The 19,821-nt window shown below is 40.4% G+C and overlaps 3 protein-coding genes across 3 annotated transcripts in view; all 3 read left to right on the top strand.

The window, feature by feature from the left end:
* Positions 1-103: 103 nt before the first annotated feature.
* On the top strand, positions 104-4,852 carry LOC138056477 (uncharacterized). The gene is made up of 2 exons (XM_068902278.1): positions 104-1,180; positions 4,345-4,852. Exons 1-2 carry the CDS (start codon positions 685-687, stop codon positions 4,692-4,694), a joined length of 846 nt encoding a protein of 281 aa, XP_068758379.1. The 5' UTR covers positions 104-684; the 3' UTR covers positions 4,695-4,852.
* Positions 4,853-10,450: 5,598 nt separating this feature from the next.
* LOC138056475 (uncharacterized) lies at positions 10,451-16,046 on the top strand. Its single transcript, XM_068902276.1, has 3 exons — positions 10,451-11,026; positions 13,300-13,788; positions 15,675-16,046. The coding sequence occupies exons 1-3, from the start codon at positions 10,522-10,524 to the stop codon at positions 16,022-16,024; spliced, it is 1,344 nt and encodes a 447-aa protein (XP_068758377.1). The 5' UTR covers positions 10,451-10,521; the 3' UTR covers positions 16,025-16,046.
* Positions 16,047-17,533: 1,487 nt separating this feature from the next.
* LOC138056476 (uncharacterized) overlaps positions 17,534-19,821 on the top strand; it is an 8,205-nt gene continuing 5,917 nt past the window's right edge. The window contains exon 1 of the mRNA XM_068902277.1: positions 17,534-18,731. Coding sequence (XP_068758378.1) covers positions 18,236-18,731 — 496 coding nt within the window. The 5' untranslated portion in view covers positions 17,534-18,235. The remainder of the gene's footprint in view (positions 18,732-19,821) is intronic.

Here is a 19,821-nt window from a genome sequence, read left to right as displayed (position 1 = left end):
CAGGATGTTGTGATTTGAGTTCGACGACCGACAACGTCATTCAAAATGGAACCGGAAAAGGTTCCATTTTGAATGGTTAAAGGTTCCAGGTTTTGGCCCGAAATCGAAGGAAACTAACTAGTACGGAACGTAGCGGAACCGACAACTAACATACCTTTTGGCGCTCAGGTGTTATGCAATCACTTTAATAACAGCTTAGTATTATCTGCTGAAGGACTCAAGGACTAAAAGAATTTGATGCCAAGCAAAGCTTGAGGATTTAAATTAATTCTAGTCTCAATTCCAAGCAGGAAAGAACTTGAACGTTACGTTACACTTACGTTATGCTTTATTCACGTTTCGATCCGCGAGAAAGCGTCCACTGAGTGATCCGGCATCCGGCTAAATACAGCGTTAAATGACGCATGGCTCAACATGATAGGGTGTTAGGATGGGCAAAGAGGAGATTTCGAATTTTAAGACGTGTTTTCCCAGCTGATCTCGTAGAAAAAAGGATTTACAACAGGTTTGTTCGCTTGTTACATGATTGGTCTGATAAGTTACATTGGATTCTTTGTTCCGGTTCGATGTTAAAGAGTTCTTTACACAGGCACACAGCTTAAGAAACAGTAAACATTGTGTTGTTTTCTTCGTGATTCTTGGTTATGCTTCGGGGCCTTAAGATTCGTGAGTGGTCTATAACTAATGGGCATGATGAGAAAGATTTGCGAGAATTATTTTGCAAAAAAGTCGCAGACGCCACCCGCTTCGGATTCAAGGGGGCCGTTAAATGTTCTGTGTTTTTATATTTTCGGAACGCTGACGTTTTTTAATCAAGAAATGCTTTTGTCCGCTGCGGAAGACATTTTAAGCGGACAAAAGCTACCCACGGCCACTGTTCTTGTCAGTTTTGTGACACCATTGATGATCACCAAAATAATTGCGCCTTGGTTTATACAAAGAATTTCCTATGGATTGAAGACTTGTTTCATCGCTGTGAGCATGTTCTTTGGGCTTGCTTTGGTTGGAATGTTCAACGATATCAGAGCAAAGTTACTTGGAATCGCTTTAAACGCCATGGCCACTGGAGCAGCCGAAATAATTTTTCTAGCGCTCACGTCATTCTATCCAGGATTATGTATTAGTGCATTTGTTGCGGGAACAGGAATGGCTTCGCTGTTTTCGCCTGTTTACTACACAGGTAATATATATTATGGTCCGCAAGTTTACCACGTATATAAGTACCTTATTTCCCAAATATTTCATTTCATTTCATTCATGCAAAAAAAGGGAAAGCCCACAGTAGGACACGTAGTACTTTACACAGGGCAACTGCCCCCGAGGGTCAGTGAGCGTAGCAGGGAATAGGCTAAGTATACAACAGACAGACCAGAACACCAGGAACCCCATGTCCTGCTCTTTATGAATAGTGTGTGGGTTCTTTTGTGTCCCCAGCTTAAAGAGTCTGATGAACATTGAAGGGTCGTAAGGTGAGCCCTACGGCTTATCGTCCCTATCCGAGAGGAGTAAAGAGTCTAACCATTTGCAGATGCCAAAGGCAGCACTTTCTCCTCAGTCATTTAAAGACCCTGAGTGTTAATCCGGCCGGAGCCGATCATGATCCTACAACCTCCCACACAGTAGTTCGATGCTCTACAGCGTTAGAACTAAGACGAACACAAAATGAACGAGGGTTACATTAGGAGAAATTCCAGACGTTGCATGGGTGTGTTTTAGGAAATCGAATTTGTCATTCCTCAACGCAGAAAACCTGATCTTGGTTGTTTGATAATTGGAGTTTGGCAGTTTGGACTGAATTTCCTGGGTGCAGGGCTGGCGTAGAGAGCACCTGCTTCCCGCTAATGTCGGCCAGGTTCAATCGCAGACTTGGCGTCACGTGTGTGTTGAGTTTGTTGGTTCTCTACTCTGCTCTCTATTTACCCTCGGATTTTAGAGTAGATTGATGTAGCTAGTATCTCCGAGCATGTTCACCCTCCCAACCATGAAACACTACAGCTTCGGGGCATCTTTCACTTCCTAAAATAAAATCGAAAACTGCGTAATAAGCAGTCTGGCTAAAGTTTCCCATAGGGCAAGTTTCAATCGAGTGTCGTAAAGCCAAAACAAGAGTAATTACTTTGGCCACTCAAAAAGGACGGAGACAATCCGGTAAACCAATCAAAACTCGAAGTAATTACACGTAGCTGACACAAAGCGCGGGAAAATGTGCACGCGCGGACCACGATTGGTTTTGGTTTCACTTCAGATTGCATGGTTGAAAAAGTAGCGCGAAAACTTTGAACCAATCACTGAGCGAAGTAATGCAAAACCAAAGCAATTCGCTAGTTACTTTCGACACTCAATTGAAAACCGCTCTAAATAATTGTAAATTAGTCCTGAAAAGCCCCGAGGGGAGAAACTAATAGCTTCACTTCACTTCACTTCCGGGACAGACCGCAACACCGGAAACTCCGAGTGCCCTCTCTTTACGAATGGTGTGCTGGTCCTTTCACGTCTCACAGAGTTATGAACATTGAAGGGTTGTGAGACGCGGCTTACGGTTTATTGCCCTTTATATCCGAGAAGATTAGAGAATCTAACCATTTGCAGATGTCATTACAAAGGCAGCACTTTCTCCTCAGTTATTTAAAGACCTTGAGTGTTAATCTGGCTGTAGTCGAACTCACGAACTCCCGCATGGCAGCCCGGTGTTCAACCAACTGAGCCACAGGTGCGCAGTAAGGTTGTTTAGCATACACATTGCATGGAAACTGTCCAAGAACTAGTCTGCTATGAGCCTCGTGGAATTTTTGTGGCAAAAATTAAAAAATATAGATATGGTGGGTTGCTGACGTCCGGACAGAGCCTCAAGGTGATTTCACGTCGTTGTTAAAACGAGAATACGGACTTAAAGATCTACAAAGGCGACGTCTTTCGCGATTATTCCATCGGGTTCACGTCTTACAATGTGGACGAATTATCCTAAAACTAAATTATGATAAAGTTTCGATATAACGCGCGCTCTGATTGGTTAAAACAGCGTGCCAATGCACGGCTGACACCACTCGAAGCATTTAAAAAATAAAGTTTTGCAAAAATTAGCCAAATGCGCGACGAACTTAAGAAATTCTTTATTATCAAACAAATAAAGAAGCCTCGCCTATGATCTGTTTAAACAAATTGATGTCAGTTTTTTATGTGTCTGTCCTGTTATTGATCATGAATTTCGTTATAACATTGTCAAAGTAGCTGTGGACCCACAATATTATGACGAAATTCATTGTCAATAACAGGACAGACGCATGAAAAACTGGCATCAATTTGTTTTTGACAAACGGAAGAGGGGTCAAAATTAAGTCAAAACACGAGAAGAACGGGAGACAAAAGTGCGAGAAACTTCAATTTCATTCAATCGGACGCGAGGAATATCGCGTCAATATCACAAATTATAAAATTATGTGTCTGTCCGCTTATTGACAATAAAAATTAGCCAATGAGTGCTCGAGAATTTGGCAGTCATAAATTCGTTGTAAAGCACTTTGGAAGCGGATAGAACTAACAAGAAGATAGGCATGTAGTTCCCGGTGTTGTGGTCTGTCTTCTGTGGTATATCATGGTTGGGAGGGTAAATGCTCGGAGAAATTAGCTACACCAAGCTACTCTAAAAATCCGAGGGTAAATAAAGATATATGATATGATATGATGAGGGAAAACACTCGAGTCTTCGTCTCTTGTTTTCCCTCGGTACACTTCTTCCGCTTCCTGCGTGCTTTACAATGGAATAGATCACAGGCGAGGCTTCTTTATTTGTAAACCGGGATGAGTGGTCAGTTCAGAGCAAAAATACGGAATGAAAGGTTCACATTTGTAAGCTCATGTTGTTGTCAAGATCTCGAAGTCTTTTATTTAATTATGCAGGGTACCGACAAAATATGAGAAAAAATCAGAGATAGAATACGTGCCGCACATGCCAGGATTAGTTTTCTTCTCTTTTTGACCAATAATATTACAGTTGTAATGTTTTGTCGCGTGTTGCGTCCAACGCAACAACGGTCTTTGCCATTGGTTGCGTCGTTTTCAAACGCACAACCAGGACACTCAGAGCTTTTTTTTTGGCTTATTTAAGTTGGTGTTTCATAGTGTTCTTGCTTTCGTCGATGTCTCTGTTGCAAAAATCGCGGCCCTTGTATGAAGACGAAAATGCTAGTGTCACTACTCGCGTACCTTAGATAGCTAAGCGTGCAAGAATATAAACCAAATAAACAGGTTCAAAGAAACGGAATCGTACCAAAGATGGCATCGAGCCTTATTTGGATTTAAAAAGAGAAAAAACTCTTACCTTCATGCGTTTTTTTTTCCCCGCAGCACTGGAAATATCTCATTTAATCTTCTTTCTGTTCGAGTCTTGGTATCACTTTGTCGGCTACATCTGGATCGTTATTGCTCTGTGTTCCACGCTTGGACTCGTGGCTGGAATGATTGTCTTGCACTCGCCTTTCGCCGTCTCACGTTTTGTTTCACCCGAGGAGAAAGAATTTGCCCTGGGACTGCTGACAGTCGGAAACTCTTTGGGTGGCCTGGTGGCTGGTTTTGTTGGTCTTTCTGTGGAGCCATTCCTCACGGATAAATGCGTGCAACATTTTTCAGCCGCACAAGAATTCTGTTTTACAAGACATAAAAACATGACTGGGTGGGAATATAATATTCATTGTTAGACTGTACAGTATATACCAAAAAAAGGGGATTCCGTTGAAGGCGCGCTGTGATTGGCTACTCAAACTTCGAATATCCCTTGCCATTCAATCTCAGCGCAACTTGCGCGAGATTGCGCTCGTGGTTCTGACTTCGGTGAATAGTTGTTAATAGACCAATTTTGATATATTAAAATTCAGTTTCAAAAAAGGCATCATCTCGAGGCTCTGAGAAATGAATATAATGATTTGTATGAGTTTATGTCCCAGAGCCTCGAGATGATGCATTTTGTTTAGGATTGCATTTTAATATATTAGTCGACTGAACCTCACACCCAGGCTCTTGCTGAGGATCTTGTGGCCTGTGCTCAAGGTTGGTAAAGACAGGAGCTCATCAAGAGGAGCCTCTATCTCCTCTAATTCCTTGAGTCAACCCTTTCCCGAGTAAATTTATTTTTAGGAACAGGTTTTTCCCGCGAAAAGTATCATAATTCCCTTGACGCTGAGATAGCTCTGTTTTGATTGGCTTTTACAACAGTGGGCGTGCTGAATGTCCCAAGGGAGATTGGCTTTACAACAGTGAGCGTGCTGAATCTCCCAAGGGAGGTGTTCTATAAATAAATCTACTCGGGAAAGGGTTGACTCCGAGGCCAAGTATGGGAGATAGAGGCTCCTCTTAATGAACTCCTGGTAAAGATCATTTCATTGACAGTTTTTGGACCAAGCAGTAATATGAGAAGTCGAGAAAATTGCAAGTATATAAGAATAAAGATGATAAACGGTGCAAAGCTCCTGGGAATAACATGACACCATTTGGGTCACCTCGCAGCTCTTACAAGGTCTCACCTAATGTGAGACCACCCTTGAGGTTTAACAAAAGAACAAATAACAGAAACAATGGACCCTAGGCCTGAAACAAAAGGGCCATTGTTTCTGTTACCCTAGGCCTAAAACAAAAGGGCCATTGTTTCTGTTATTTGTTCTTTTGTTAAACCTCAAGGGTTGTCTCCAATCAGGTGAGACCTTGTAGGAGCTGCAAGGCTACCGCACCATTTACCATCACAATTGTTTTTCATTTAGACAATTAAGTCACGTGACATTGTCGAGCCCACAGACCAGAAGGACACACTGTCCATGAATAACCTAGATAAAGGGCCTAGCTCTCCACAATTTCCCTAATTTTTAAGCCGAGGGAGGCAAGGTACGAGTCTGCAAATTATGGGATAAGCAACTATTGATCCACAAACTCAGAAAGTGCACACCAAGCATTACAAAATCCCCAAGTTTGGTGTTAAGATATTAAGCGAGATACAGCCATTCTCTATTTTCGAATTCCCCATAATACACTTTGTTTGCCCCCCAAATTTTGCATAAACTATTGTTTTCAAATGCTCTTGGGGACACTGCATATTCCCAAGAGCATTTGAAAACTATGGTTTATGCAAAATTTGGGGGGCAAACAAAGTGTAGTATGGGGAATTCGAAAATAGAGAATTTTAAGAAGTCGAAATTTACAATTTACGTGTTCAAATCCAATCCACGGAAATGATTTTTTTATTCGGCCTTATTCTCTCTGCTAGCACAAGTCCAGTGGGACACAGTGTCCTAAATTAACGATAATAGTAAATTCAAAGCAATTACGAATTAACGATAATCGTTAATTTAGAGAAGAGATCATGTTGGATCTTTGTTACGGGAGTCGTAGTTTGGACTCCTACCCAGGACCCTGAATTTTAATTACGCCCGTTGCCAAGCAACAAGCTCGTCATCAAAGAAGGTGTTATCAAACGAGGCCAACTTCCCAAGGCTGGTATCACCTTCTATGATGTACATTATTGTTCGAAAACAAGTAAGCCGGTTTCAATAATTATTTTAATTCTTTGTCCCAAATTAAATATTTTCAGAGCTCTAAATGGGTGTATATTGCTGTGGTCTCACCCGTTGTAGGGGAGCTTAACGACGGCGGCTACGAATTTGGTTTAATTAGAAAAAACAATAGCTCTGCACGCCCTGCACGTGCGTTTTACATTTTGATACATTTCTGTGCCGTTCTCGTCTTGACAACACGGAGAAGAGACCTGTTTTCTCTTTTAAGTTCTCTTCACACAGCTACATTTACATTATCAAGTATCTTTACTCCATTAGAGATGATTAGTATAAAAATATGGGAGACAACGCTGTCCTGGCACGCGGAATGCTCTCTTCCGGTTGCCGTCCGCGTCTCAAAAACGCGCGTGCTTAAGCTCCCTAACGGCGTGAAATGATCAAATTTGTTGGTCATATGGTGGACGGGAGCACCTGACGACGAATTTTCAATTTTCTGCTTAAATATCCACACCGTTCTTGCCAATTTTATCCTTGGAATCTGGACTCATACTTTCCCGGCCGAGCGACTTGAAAGGGACCTTAAGTTGGAAGCACGCGCGTTTTTGAGACGCGGGCGGCAACCGGAAGAGAACATTTCGCGTGCCAGGACAGTGGTGTCTCCCAGATTTTTATACTTATCATCTCTAATGGGGAAAAGATACTTAGCAATATAAATGTGGGTGTGTAAAGACAAGTTAGAAAGGAAAACAGCTCACTTCCGGTTGCCGTCCGCGTCTCAAAAATGCTTAAGCTCCCTATTAGGATGGCAAACGGAAGTGAGCATAGTTGTTTTCCTTTTGTTAAGTTTCGCTTCACTATTAGAGATGATTAGTTTGAAAATCTGATAGAGTCATCTCCCGTGGCATGCAAAATGTTCACTTCCGGTTTCCGTCCTTTGCTAAAAGACGTTGCGTGGTTGAACTCCCTGTAACAACCACAGAAACGTGGCGTGAAGTTGCTTAAGCGAGAACGACGGCAGTGATAACCAACTTCCGAAGAAAAAAAGTTGGATTGATCGATCGCGATGGGGTTCCAAATTTTATCGTCTAATAATTAGATAAATCTCATAACTTCTCAGTTAGTCATTTCTTAAACGTCAGAGAAATGGACCAAAGTGTAAAACGCTAGTTTGGGGCTCGCAGAGCCATTGTCTCATGGCGTTTCTGTTTTCGCCTACATCGTCGGCTCCTCTCGTCTCCTGATAAAGCTTCTTTAAAATTTGTTATTGGACAATGGACATCATTATTATTGTTGGACAAATGACGTTCCTTTTTGTGTTAGCTAGAAATATGCAAGGAACATAAGCCAATAAAAAAATAAATCATTTTGAATCAATAATAACCAAAATTATTTTACAATTATAAATTTGTCAAATTATTTTAACCATCGCTATTCGCTACAGCTTATTATATTTTATTTATTATTAGAATTAAATATACTGTTTTGCAAATGGAAAAGATTCGTGTAAACTGTCTTGCTGCCTAGCTATTTGTTAAATAAAAAGTACATTTTTAACTTATTGCAGTGATTCCATTTATATAACCTATATTATTTTTAGTAAGCATCTCTTCACTGCGGAGCGTGACCTTAAACATTAATTAGAACCCATTATTGAACTATTTATTTCCTCTTTTAAACAATAAGAGCAGTAAATGCCCCTTCAGAGAGTCTCTGCTGAGAGTCTGCTGAGCTGAAGGTCAGTTTTCTATTTTCACGATTAATTGTCCTGAAACGAGCGAATAGTTAATGCTAATCTGCAATACGCCATCGAAAAAAAACACAATGTATTATTTGTTTTCGCTTTATTTTATTTTTTTAACCGGAACATTAAATACAGTTGGGTACGAAGATTATAAGAGGACACGAAACGTGAAAACTAGTACTGTTGTACTTTGTTAAGTTTGTTTAACTGGTCGCCATTATATAAGTATCAAACATGGAAAATAAAGAGATTCGTTAGATTAAATCGAGTGAGGGTTTTTTTCTGTGGCTATCTCGGTTTACTCTTCAGCCATTGAACTGAGTTCGATATCATTCACCCAACTTTTTCAATTTTTTTTTTTGTAAATCCGAAGTGACATACGGGTAGCCAGCTATTGTTGTTATTTTAGAATTAAAGTTTTTTTATAAAAAAGAAGTTGCCAGAAGAGCGATCTTAATTGTCTTAATAAGAATCTGCTGATCTAGTCCTAGATTATTTTTTCCTCATCTGCAAACGACAGACTTAAGAGTGAAAATTGTTTATAAGTGTCGTCCAAATAGCATCGAAACAGAAATTTGTAACGTCGAATCCGGGAATCGATCCCGAGCAGGGGCCCGTTTTTCGAAAGTCCTGAAAACTTTTCGGGCCCGAAAAACCATTTGTGAAACTGCCAACCGCTTGTTTTGGAAAGCCGATCTTTTAAGATGGTTTCAAGGTAACAAGAAGAAAAATGACTGTGAAGTTTGAAGACTTAAATCCTGTCCGTTCTTGAGATAAAAAGGGAATGGTGACAGCCGAATATAGCCCGTAAAGTTTCGGGACTTTCGAGAAACGGACCCCTGCTGCACTGGTGGAAGGAAAGTGCTCTCACCACTGCGCCAGATGTGATTTGATCCCACGACCCTCCGTGATTTAGTAAGGATACTCTTACCACTGAGCTACTGGAGGCTCCGTGGTAAGCAGGGATAAAATGTGGGTATGTACTAACGTGACTACATCACGCAGTCACATTAAGGACGGTGCCTACTAATTAACAATATTTTTGCCCCGTTGTGTAATTATGCAGGAAATGTAGATCTTAACAAGTGTTATTGAAACCCAAAAAGAAAATTGGGGGTAACCTCGCATTTTTCAAAGATAATTCATCAATAATATTTGTAAAAAACTTTAAAATACAAAGCAATTTATGGCGTTCTTTCTCAAATTGAAGCTTAATTATCTCTCAAAAATGCATGGTTACACCCAATTTTCTTTTTGGATACCAAGAGTACTTACTAAGATCTACTTTTTCCGGATAGTTTTAAACCGCGCAATAATATCCCTGTATAATTAATAAGCATCGGCGATAGGAAATCCGAGTATCTGGAGATGCGCAGCACGTATGAGCAATAACAATAGTAGGCACCGTCCTTAAGGCATATGCAACCAACCAACCACACAATATTTATCATCTCTGGGGAATAAACTCATACAAATCCTTTTATTTATTCCCCAGAGCCTCGAAAGGATAACTTTTGTTTCGGACTGAATAATTGGTCTATTATTATGTAATCAATACAAACAAGAAACCCTGAGTTAGCCCTTTTCTTCTTATGGGTGTGCTAATTATTATTTTTTTTCAAGGTAGTACAACATATTAGCACGCTCAAACCAATTTTGGCACTTTGTTTGGTACCTCGTAAAAAACAATAATTGTTTAACAAAGTGCATTCTTCAATGTGTCGTAATAGGCTACCACGGCAACGAAAAAGGCTTGTAAAAATACCCCGTATATTTCATCTATAAACGATTATATCTCAAAAACAAACCCCATGGCCCCACGTTTTTAGCTGGAAAGTGATAAGCATGCTAAGATAAAACACTGCAAATGAATCCGTTCAAGAGAATTTCTTTCACTTTGCGGAATTTTTTTTCTCGGTTATTCAGTTGTTAAGCTCTTTGTATTACAGCTCGGTTTGAACAACATTATGGTAATTATCATTGTCCTCAAGTCATATTTTTGCATACTGATTTCCAGCAGAGCTGTTGTGTCTCAGTGTGGGAGCTTAATGGTAAATACCATTAAGTGGACCATTAAAGAACTAGATTTTACGCTTGTTGCTTTAATGGCTTTAAAGGTCGCTCATTTATTGTTAAATGGGTCATAACGGACGATTTGTCTCAAATATATCGATATACTACTGCCCACAGCAGCCTTAAAACTTAAGGAAAACAGTATTACATAATCAGGAACAAATCGATGGTCTATTAGAGACTTTTTATGCTCAGTACTGCTCCCCCGCGATGTGCATCTGTGAGCGAATCAAGGAGTTCTTCATCGGCCCAAGCCCTGAAACAGCCCATGGCCCGGCTTCTACAGAGGGAAAAAGATGGTTAAATGTCCTGTGTTTTTACCTTTTCGGGATGCTGACGTTTTTTAACCAAGAAATGCTATTGCCAGCAGCAGAAGATATTCTGAGTGGCCAACAGTTACCTACGTCTACCGTCCTCGTGTGCTATGTAGCACCTTTGATGATCACTAAACTGAGCGTGCCTTGGTTTATCCAGAGTGTATCCTATGCAGTGAAGACATGTTTCGTCGCCCTGAGCATGTCGTTGGGGCTGGCCTTGGTTGGGCTATTTGGCGATATCAAAGTGCAGTTGTTCGGAATAGCGCTTAACGCGGTGGCTACGGGTGCATCAGAAGTGAACTTTCTCGCTCTAACATCTTTTTACCCTGAAGTGTGTATAAGTGCGTTTGTGGCAGGAACTGGAATGGCTTCACTCTTTTCGCCAAACTATTATACAGGTAAGGATTTTACAAATATCTAACTCAAATTTTATGGTGATTGGCGCTTACTGTAAAGTCCGACAAAGAATTTGGCTATAGTTCAGTGCCTCTGCGAAAAATTATATTAGAGAAATTTACCGTTCGAGGTGAACGTCAAACGTGAGGCCAAAATTTGCGTTTTCTAAAAGTCAAAGGAAGTTGATTCACTAATTTCGGCTCATTTTTGCTTGTTATCTGGAGATATCTACCGTGCCATTTCTGAAAGAAATGGAGAAGCTTAAATCAGTGATATTAGCGAAGAAAATTCAGACAGTCTATACGATTCCCTCGGGGGTCTTTACAAAAATAAGTTATTAGTATGATAAGCCAGCTTTTTGGCAATAGGCTTTTGTACATCATGCTTTTGTTTCCCCACAAAAATGTTTCATTTCAGCTCTCCATTTTTTTCCTCTAAAATGCCTGGTGTACTCCAAAAAAGTCACTACAATGCTTGGATGGGCTGTTAAAAAGAGCTATAAGGGTATAAGTGGAGGATTTTCTCTACTCTGCAACTCACTGGGCAAACATGACTGGGAGGGACTCAATGCTTGCTTAATCCAACCAAGTCTCTCCCTCAATTGAAGGATTATTCTTCATTGTCACAACCCTAATGTCTGGACTCGCAGGACTCGAACCTGGGAACGTGTAATTTATAACCCCTTCACTTAACCACTAGACTACCACATCACTAACTGCGAGGATGTCATTTTTAATTAATGTCAATAATTTTTTCTTCCAAAAGTGCCGCTGTAAACGTGTATTAACACCCGCTAAGAAGCAAGCTTACACAGTGAAAAATGTCGGTTACCAAACTTCAAGAGAAAGCTAACCATTTTAAAATCAAGCTTTAGACTTAACCATTATTCAGCAATGATTTTATATATATACTAATTAGTTTTGGTAAATAATCGGCACGTTTTCTAGTCAGTTGATCTTTAGTGGTTAAGTGGATAAAGACAGTTCCTTCGAAGTGGGTGCTCCGGGTTCAAATGCTGTCCAGGGGCTGCTTTTACTTTTTTCTTTTTATTTGCTACCACAAGTCCTGGGACAGAGTGGTCAAAATCCTTCATTTGAGGAAGAGATCGTGTTGGCTTAATCAGTACAAAAGCCTACTTGGCAAAGGACGAAATAGCCCATTTCCGAGTTGCTGTTTGCCTCTGGTTCGAAACGAGTCCTGGTGCACAACCATTCAAATGATAACGACTTTAATTTGCATGAATAACACACCACTCATTTCCATTTGAATGGTTGTGCACTAGGACTCGCTTTGAAACCGAGGCAAACAGCAACTCGAAAATGGGCTATTAAAGGAGTAGCCGAGAGTCAGGTAGGATTCGAAACTACGACTTCTGTAACCCCAGATCGGATCACTTTCACCCATTGAACTACAAAGAACTGTAAAGGACGTAAAGGAGCTAAGTCGCTCATCTATTTTCCTTTCAGAGAAAGTGTCTCACTGGTCCGCGGGCGCGACAATGTCATGCGCTTCCGAGAATGTGAATCAACAATGTACACTTAGTGAAACAGTAAGTTTTGTTTTCCCAAGAGTCCTGATGTTTCCCGAGATGAAGTCGAGAGAAAAATCATGACTCGAGGTAAAATTAAACTAACTAGTTTCCCGAGGGACCATACATTAAGTGCTTTGTTATCTATTTAGACTTTCCCTTCAATCAAACGCGGGCAACAACTGCAGGGGCATGTGACCAAGAATCAACCAATCACAGAGCTCGTTTTTTTGAGTGAAAGTCTAGGTATATAACAATAACATGTGGTTATGTGTTGAATCCTACCAGGATCTTGGATCAGTTTCAAGTTGTCCTTTGACCGTTGCCAAACAACTATTTAGTATGTGGGATTGAGTTAACAAATGGCGTCCGAACCTTGAAATAGAAAGGCCTTCAGACTCACAAGGACACGTTCAAGTACGAGTAAAAAAGGCTTGACCAAAATTCGTTGTTCAGTGTTTGTCTGACCAACATGGGACACACAACTCAATGTTGTACAAAAATGATTCAAACAAGTTTAGGAAGGAGAAAAAAGACACTGGAATAATTGAATATTAATTGTCACAGGGAAAAGAAGACTTGCCATTTGTCGTATGTCGTTTATTGTAAATGTGTCTTAAATCTCTCTTACGGTGTAAAAAGCGCCGAATGGAGAAATACGAATGCGTTCTCCTTCCTTGGACGCAAATCTGTATGGCCTTGTATGAAACCAACATTTAAATGAGATTTCTTTTCTTTGAATTTTAGGCCTAACAACATGGAGCTGCATCGCCCCAAAGACGGCCATATTGATTACAATTCCATTGCCATTCCTTATTGTTTTCTTTTATGCGCTGCTAGACAAACAATACATCAATAAAAATTCCGTTGGCCCTAAAACTCACGGTGCAATAAAATATACGAAAGTTGATCACACATCGAAAGGCGAAAAGGATGAAATGCTTGACCCAACTAAGAAGTCGATGTACAGCGAGAAGTTAATCATTGCTTTAAAGATTTCGCCGTTCATAGTTGCGCTTTGTTTGAACTTCTTTTCCGAGTACTTGTCGATGTCCTCCGTGGTAACAACCATTGCATTTCCTGACTCTAATATTCATCTGCGAGATCATTTTATTTACTACACGCTCTCATACGGAGTAGGAAAGTTTTTCGGCAGGAGTTATCTGTTACTGTTCGCATTTCTTCCGTCGGATGCTATAGAATCCTTGAAGTGTTCCAGAACGTGGATTTTAACAGGTAGGAAACAAAAATCGAGTTATTAGGTTCCTCTCGCCAAATTGGGCTAAAGTGCTCTATAAAATGGATTCATGAATTATCAATCAAATCAGTCTGTCACTACTGTCAGTCTGTTAATCAATCAATCAATCAATCAAATCAATCAATCAATCAATCAATCATCAATCAATCAATCAATCAATCAATCAATCAGTCTGTCAATCAATTATACATTAAGTCAGTCATCATTGTGATAGGTGTTTTCGCGTTACGTCATCCCCTGCATGTTTGTCGCCGAAAACAGAAAATCTCTCATTAATTAATTTCCGTGTTCGTCCACTAACATTTGTACATGCACCATTGTAATCCTTGCTCTCTAAATATTGGTTGCAAATCACCTATTATGATGCTAGATAGTCTCGGTTATTACGTTGGAGGAAAGCTGTAACCTCCTTGTCCATGAACCATAGTTAATGCATGGAGATGGTTATGAAACTGGACAATTTCCTTTGTTTCATGTTTTTGTCCGTATTTTTGACATTGACCCTGCACAACACACCTTTTTTCAAGAAGATAACCAATCAAATCCTTCGATTAAATTATGCGCAACTAATTTGCGAACCCGTGCGAAGCGAAAACAAAAGATTGTGCAGGGTTACGGTCAATTCAACATCGATTGCAACAACATTGCTCTCGCTTTTTAAAGTTCTGAGGTTTCATAACCAGTCCCTCGATTAACTATGCATGAACGAGTAAAATCTTTTAACGCGTTAGACAGAATAAGTGTGTATCCCTCACTGTTAGGAGGGAGTGGAGTATAAGCAACAGGCGTTAAGCCACAAAACAACCAAATTTTACACGGATTTTTGAAAGACAGCTCTTGTATCCGAAATAAATGAATTTGAGAATTGCTTATTTTCCCGGGGCCGCCATTTTGAAAAGTTGATTTGACGAGTTCCAACCTCGTTCCTAGGGTCTCTCTTCTCATCGACCTTGTCGTTAAGGAACCTTGACACGTACAATTATCATGTTGAGATGGAGGCGATCGAGAAATTTGAAAAGGAAAATATACTTCCCTAAATTTCACCTATTTCATGTGCAAACTCTTTCTTTTCAAAAATTCGAACAACCCTGATTGCAAACATTATTTCATCCGAAAGAAAGTTGTTCAAAATTAGAATTAGGGGATCCCCTCAGTTAACACTCATTCATTTAAATTATTTCCTGTAGGAGATTCTTATAAGTTTGTCACCATTTTGAAGTTTTTGCCTTTTTATTGACCTTAGCTATCATACTTTTATCAGGAACCAATGACTAGGAGCTATAGCGTATACCTTTATTGTATTTGTGGAACGGCGTTTTTACAGACCGAGTTATTATTAGGTTGATTTTCCCGCAAAACCAGACCTTTCCAGCTAATCACAAGTCTTGCACGAGAAATTATTTCCCATGGGATTGAGAATGGTCACTTGTGCAAGCCGTATTCTGTTTAGGAACTCGTCTAAAATGGCCTATAGCTAATGCATGAAAATACTATTACATAGATCTAGTATTGGGAATGTAGACTTCTAGTTATGGGCTCTTGTTTTATTCATTTAAAGGAAAGAGAATATATGCAATGATCATGCATTCTATACGATTCAGTGGCTCACCTGATACGGGATATATGAGATATAAACCGATCTCAGTCGGATTGATAGCTCAGAGCGGTGCAGCGCATGCGCAATCGCTGGGCCGAGCCCAGTTCAAGCCTAGATTTTTTTCCAGGCTTCTGATTCGCTTAAGTTGCTGTTCAACTGGGATGATTTCCAACTTTCATGTATTTTATCCATTTGTCAGTTGTACATGTAAAGCACATGCGTTAATCAGATTTCCAATTAAGATTTTTTTTTTACTTAATATTGCAGTGTTGGGAATATCGCATCTCACCTTCTTTCTGTTTGAATCTTGGTATCATTTCGTCGGCTACATCTGGATTATCATCGTTCTGTGTTCCACACTTGGTCTGGTAGCAGGAATGATTGTCGCCCTCTCGCCCCATGCTGTTAAGCAGCACGTTTCATCCGAGGAAGGGGAATTTGCCCTGGCGCTAATTACTGTTGGAAATGGCGTCGGTAGCTTTTTGGCGGGCTTGGTCGGTCTTTTCTTGGAACCATATCTTACGAAAAGATGCAAAGGGCATTTCCCTACCAATCAAGAATTTTGCATGACAAGAATGCCTAACTCAATCGGCTGGAAACGTAATATGGGTTGTTAAAGGTGCTGGATGTAGTCGCACAAGGGGCACAGAGGGAGGGGAGGAAGTGGGGGTGGGGGGGGAGGTAGGGGGACAGATCGAGATTTAAGGTTGCTTGATCACAATAAACTTCAACCTCAACATTCGGCTATTTATTTAAGTAGTACCAAAGATAACAGACTTCAAAGACTCAATTCTATACCCAAGGATTTTAGAAGTAGTTTCTTTTTAAACCTTTATCTAAAGCTCCATATATGAGCCACACGTGCACGATTGTCAAATCTAGCCATTGAAACTTATCAGCGAAGTGGCGAAATGGCTAGAGTGCGATCGGAATGTGGCTTTCTATACTGCGACTAAAGCCAGTCTAAAACTGTTATCATTTGAGAAAAAGATTGGTTTTATCTTCAATTATATGGCTAGAAATTACCAAAAAAAAAACCAAACAAACAAACAAACAATAACAAAAACAGACCCACGCAAAGTTATTTTTGTAGCACCTTTCCTCATTCGCGAATCTCTTCGACACCAGTGGTTGCATTAAATGGATGCCCTGGGCTCAATTCTTAGAGGCTACCTATGTGAACTGTTTGCAATCACAGTACTACAGATCTACATTGTTACTCAGTTCTCAGTATCTTCTCTATTCTGTTTCTGATATCAAAGATTTTTCTTATGCAGAGCTTAGTACCTCGAGATTTATGATACTACATTATATAAGCTTCATAAAGTTTCCCGAGGGGCTCAAAGGAAGCGGACATAGAGCTTCTTTAAACTGACGAAGCAAGAATAAAACACAAGCAACGAAAACAAGCGAGTTAATTTTTGCTAAACCAGGGCCTTTCATTCTATTCACACTGATAGGAACACTATTGAATTTGCTTTGGAAATTGTAAGTCCCAAGTCTCCAAGACAGAGAATCCATGGGTCCTGACAGACAGAATATTTATGAGGGGAGCTGGTAAGTGCGACTTGGGGCCCCTCCCTGACGTGTTTGATTGTCACAGACGCATTACCAAACCTACCAGACTCTCTTACCGGGAAGAAGAAAACCCCTGTGTCTTTTCAGCTTTCAGTTTATCGATTTAATAAAGAACCGTAATCAGCGAAAGATATTGTGCGAATGTTCCTTAACACGCGCTTTGGTTGTAACTGTTTGGGACATAAAATTTTCGAAAGTGTTTTTTTCTTGTAAACAATCTCAGAGCAGGAAAAGGTAGACAATAGGCCGGGCAATCATAGGTTCTGTTACACGGTACCTGCACACTTCAAATCTGTTACAAAACAAAACCTGATACAGACAGAAAAAAATTCGTTAATAAGATCATTTAGAGAACTTTTTCGGTCGTCAAACGCCAAAAGTGGTCATGATTTTCCTGTATGACACAGTTCTGCGCATCAACTTGAGTTTCACAAGCTTTTAGCTTGAAAAAGGCCAAAAATTCATCTTGACAGATAACTTAGTGTTCTTTTTAATAATTCATTAACCACAACAGGATGTTGTGTTTTGTGTTCGACGACCGACAACGTCATTCAAAATGGTAACACTTGATTGAGTGAGTTGTTCAGAGAATCGTTTATCTGAATTCTAGCCCCCAACACCTAGTTCATCGTAGTTCATCTATGTATTTCCCGTTGGTTTTGGCCCGAAATCGAAGGAAACTAACTAGTACGGAACGTAGCGGAACCGACAACTAACATACCTTTTGGCGCTCAGTTGTTATGCAATCACTTTAATAACAGCTTATTATTATCTGCTGAAGGACTCAAGGACTAAAAGAACTTGATGCAAAGCAAAGCTTGAGGATTTAAATTAATTCTAATCTCAATTCCAAGCAGGAAAGAACTTGAACGTTACGTTAAACTTACGCTATGCTTTCTTCACGTTTCGATCCGCGAGAAAGCGTCAACTGAGTGATCCGGCATCCGCCTAAATACAGCGTTAAATGACGCATGGCTCAACATGTTAGGGTGCCACGATGGGCAAAGAGGAGATTTCGAATTTAAGACGTGTTTTCCCAGCTGATCTCGTAGAAAAAAGGATTTACAACAGGTTTGTTCGCTTGTTACATGATTGGTCTGATAAGTTACAGTGGATTCTTTGTTCCGGTTCGATGTTAAAGAGTTCTTTACACAGGCACACAGCTTAAGAAACAGTAAACAGTGTGTGGTTTTCTCCGTGATTCTTGGTTATGCTTCGGGGCCTTAAGATTCGTGAGTGGACTATGACTAATGGGCATGATGAGAAAGATTTGCGAGAATTATTTTGCAAAAAAGTCGCAGACGCCACCCGCTTCGGATTCAAGGGGGCCGTTAAATGTTCTGTGTTTTTATATTTTCGGAACGCTGACGTTTTTTAATCAAGAAATGCTTTTGTCCGCTGCGGAAGACATTTTAAGCGGACAAAAGCTACCCACGGCCACTGTTCTTGTCAGTTTTGTAACACCATTGATGATCACGAAAATAATTGCGCCTTGGTTTATACAAAGAATTTCCTATGGATTTAAGACTTGTTTCATCGCTGTGAGCATGTTCTTTGGGCTTGCTTTTGTTGGAATGTTCAACGATATCAGAGCAAAGTTACTTGGAATCGCTTTAAACGCCATGGCCACTGGAGCAGCCGAAATAATTTTTCTAGCGCTCACGTCATTCTATCCAGGATTCTGTTTTAGTGCATTTGTTGCGGGAACAGGAATGGCCTCGCTGTTTTCGCCTGTTTACTACACAGGTAATATATATTATGGTCCGCAAGTTTACCACGTATATAAGTACCTTATTTCCCAAATATTTCATTTCATTTCATTCATGCAAAAAAAGGGAAAGCCCACAGTAGGACACGTAGTACTTTACACAGGGCAACTGCCCCCGAGGGTCAGTGAGCGTAGCAGGGAATAGGCTAAGTATACAACAGACAGACCAGAACACCAGGAACCCCATGTCCTGCTCTTTATGAATAGTGTGTGGGTTCTTTTGTATCCCCAGCTTAAAGAGTCTGATGAACATTGAAGGGTCGTAAGGTGAGCCCTACGGCTTATCGTCCCTATCCGAGAGGAGTAAAGAGTCTAACCATTTGCAGATGCCATTACAAAGGCAGCACTTTCTCCTCAGTCATTTAAAGACCCTGAGTGTTAATCCGGCCGGAGCCGATCATGATCCTACAACCTCCCACACAGTAGTTCGATGCTCTACAGCGTTAGAACTTAGACGAACACAAAATGAACGAGGGTTACATTAGGAGAAATTCCAGACGTTGCATGGGTGTGTTTTAGGAAATCGAATTTGCCATTCCTCAACGCAGAAAACCTGATCTTGGGTGTTTGATAATTGGAGTTATCAGTTTGGACTGAATTTCCTGGGTGCAGGGCTGGCGTAGAGAGCACTTGCTTCCCACTAATGTCCACCAGGTGCAATCGCAGACTTGGCGTCACGTGTGAGTTGAGTTTGTTGGTTCTCTACTCTGCTCTGGGGTCCGAGAGGTTTTTCTCCGGGTTTTCCCCTCTCCTCGGTCAAAAACCGATTGATTTGCGTCAATTTGTTGATTTCAGTTTACAGTGTCCCCAATTAGTTCTCCAGCGCGAGAAGAATAGACTTAAATATATAAAGCTCCTTTCCTTTCCCTTCCTTTGAATGCATACACCGAACAAAAGTATTGGACGATCTGTTACATAACTTCTTCGAGCTACACGAAACTTAAATCTGTCGAGCAGCTGAGTTAATACAGCTCGCTATGCGTTGTCAGGGAATAACGTTGTCTGTTTTCTTAACAACGAAGGAAAATCAAGACAAATGGGGTTTTTTATTCGAGACACGAGCTGTAT

Source organism: Montipora capricornis, chromosome 7, assembly GCF_036669925.1.
Source record: "Montipora capricornis isolate CH-2021 chromosome 7, ASM3666992v2, whole genome shotgun sequence".
Lineage (NCBI taxonomy): Eukaryota > Metazoa > Cnidaria > Anthozoa > Scleractinia > Acroporidae > Montipora > Montipora capricornis.
The sequence above is the reverse complement of the archived record's forward strand: the minus strand, read 5'-3'. Positions and strand labels throughout refer to the sequence as shown.

Coding starts and splice junctions, on each gene's coding strand:
- LOC138056477 (XM_068902278.1), top strand. CDS start 685: ATGGGCATGATGAGAAAGATTTGCGAGAATTATTTTGCAAAAAAGTCG. Junction 1,181..4,344: donor TTCGCCTGTTTACTACACAG/GTAATATATATT, acceptor TTTTCCCCGCAG/CACTGGAAATATCTCATTTA.
- LOC138056475 (XM_068902276.1), top strand. CDS start 10,522: ATGTGCATCTGTGAGCGAATCAAGGAGTTCTTCATCGGCCCAAGCCCT. Junction 11,027..13,299: donor TTCGCCAAACTATTATACAG/GTAAGGATTTTA, acceptor TTTGAATTTTAG/GCCTAACAACATGGAGCTGC. Junction 13,789..15,674: donor CAGAACGTGGATTTTAACAG/GTAGGAAACAAA, acceptor TTAATATTGCAG/TGTTGGGAATATCGCATCTC.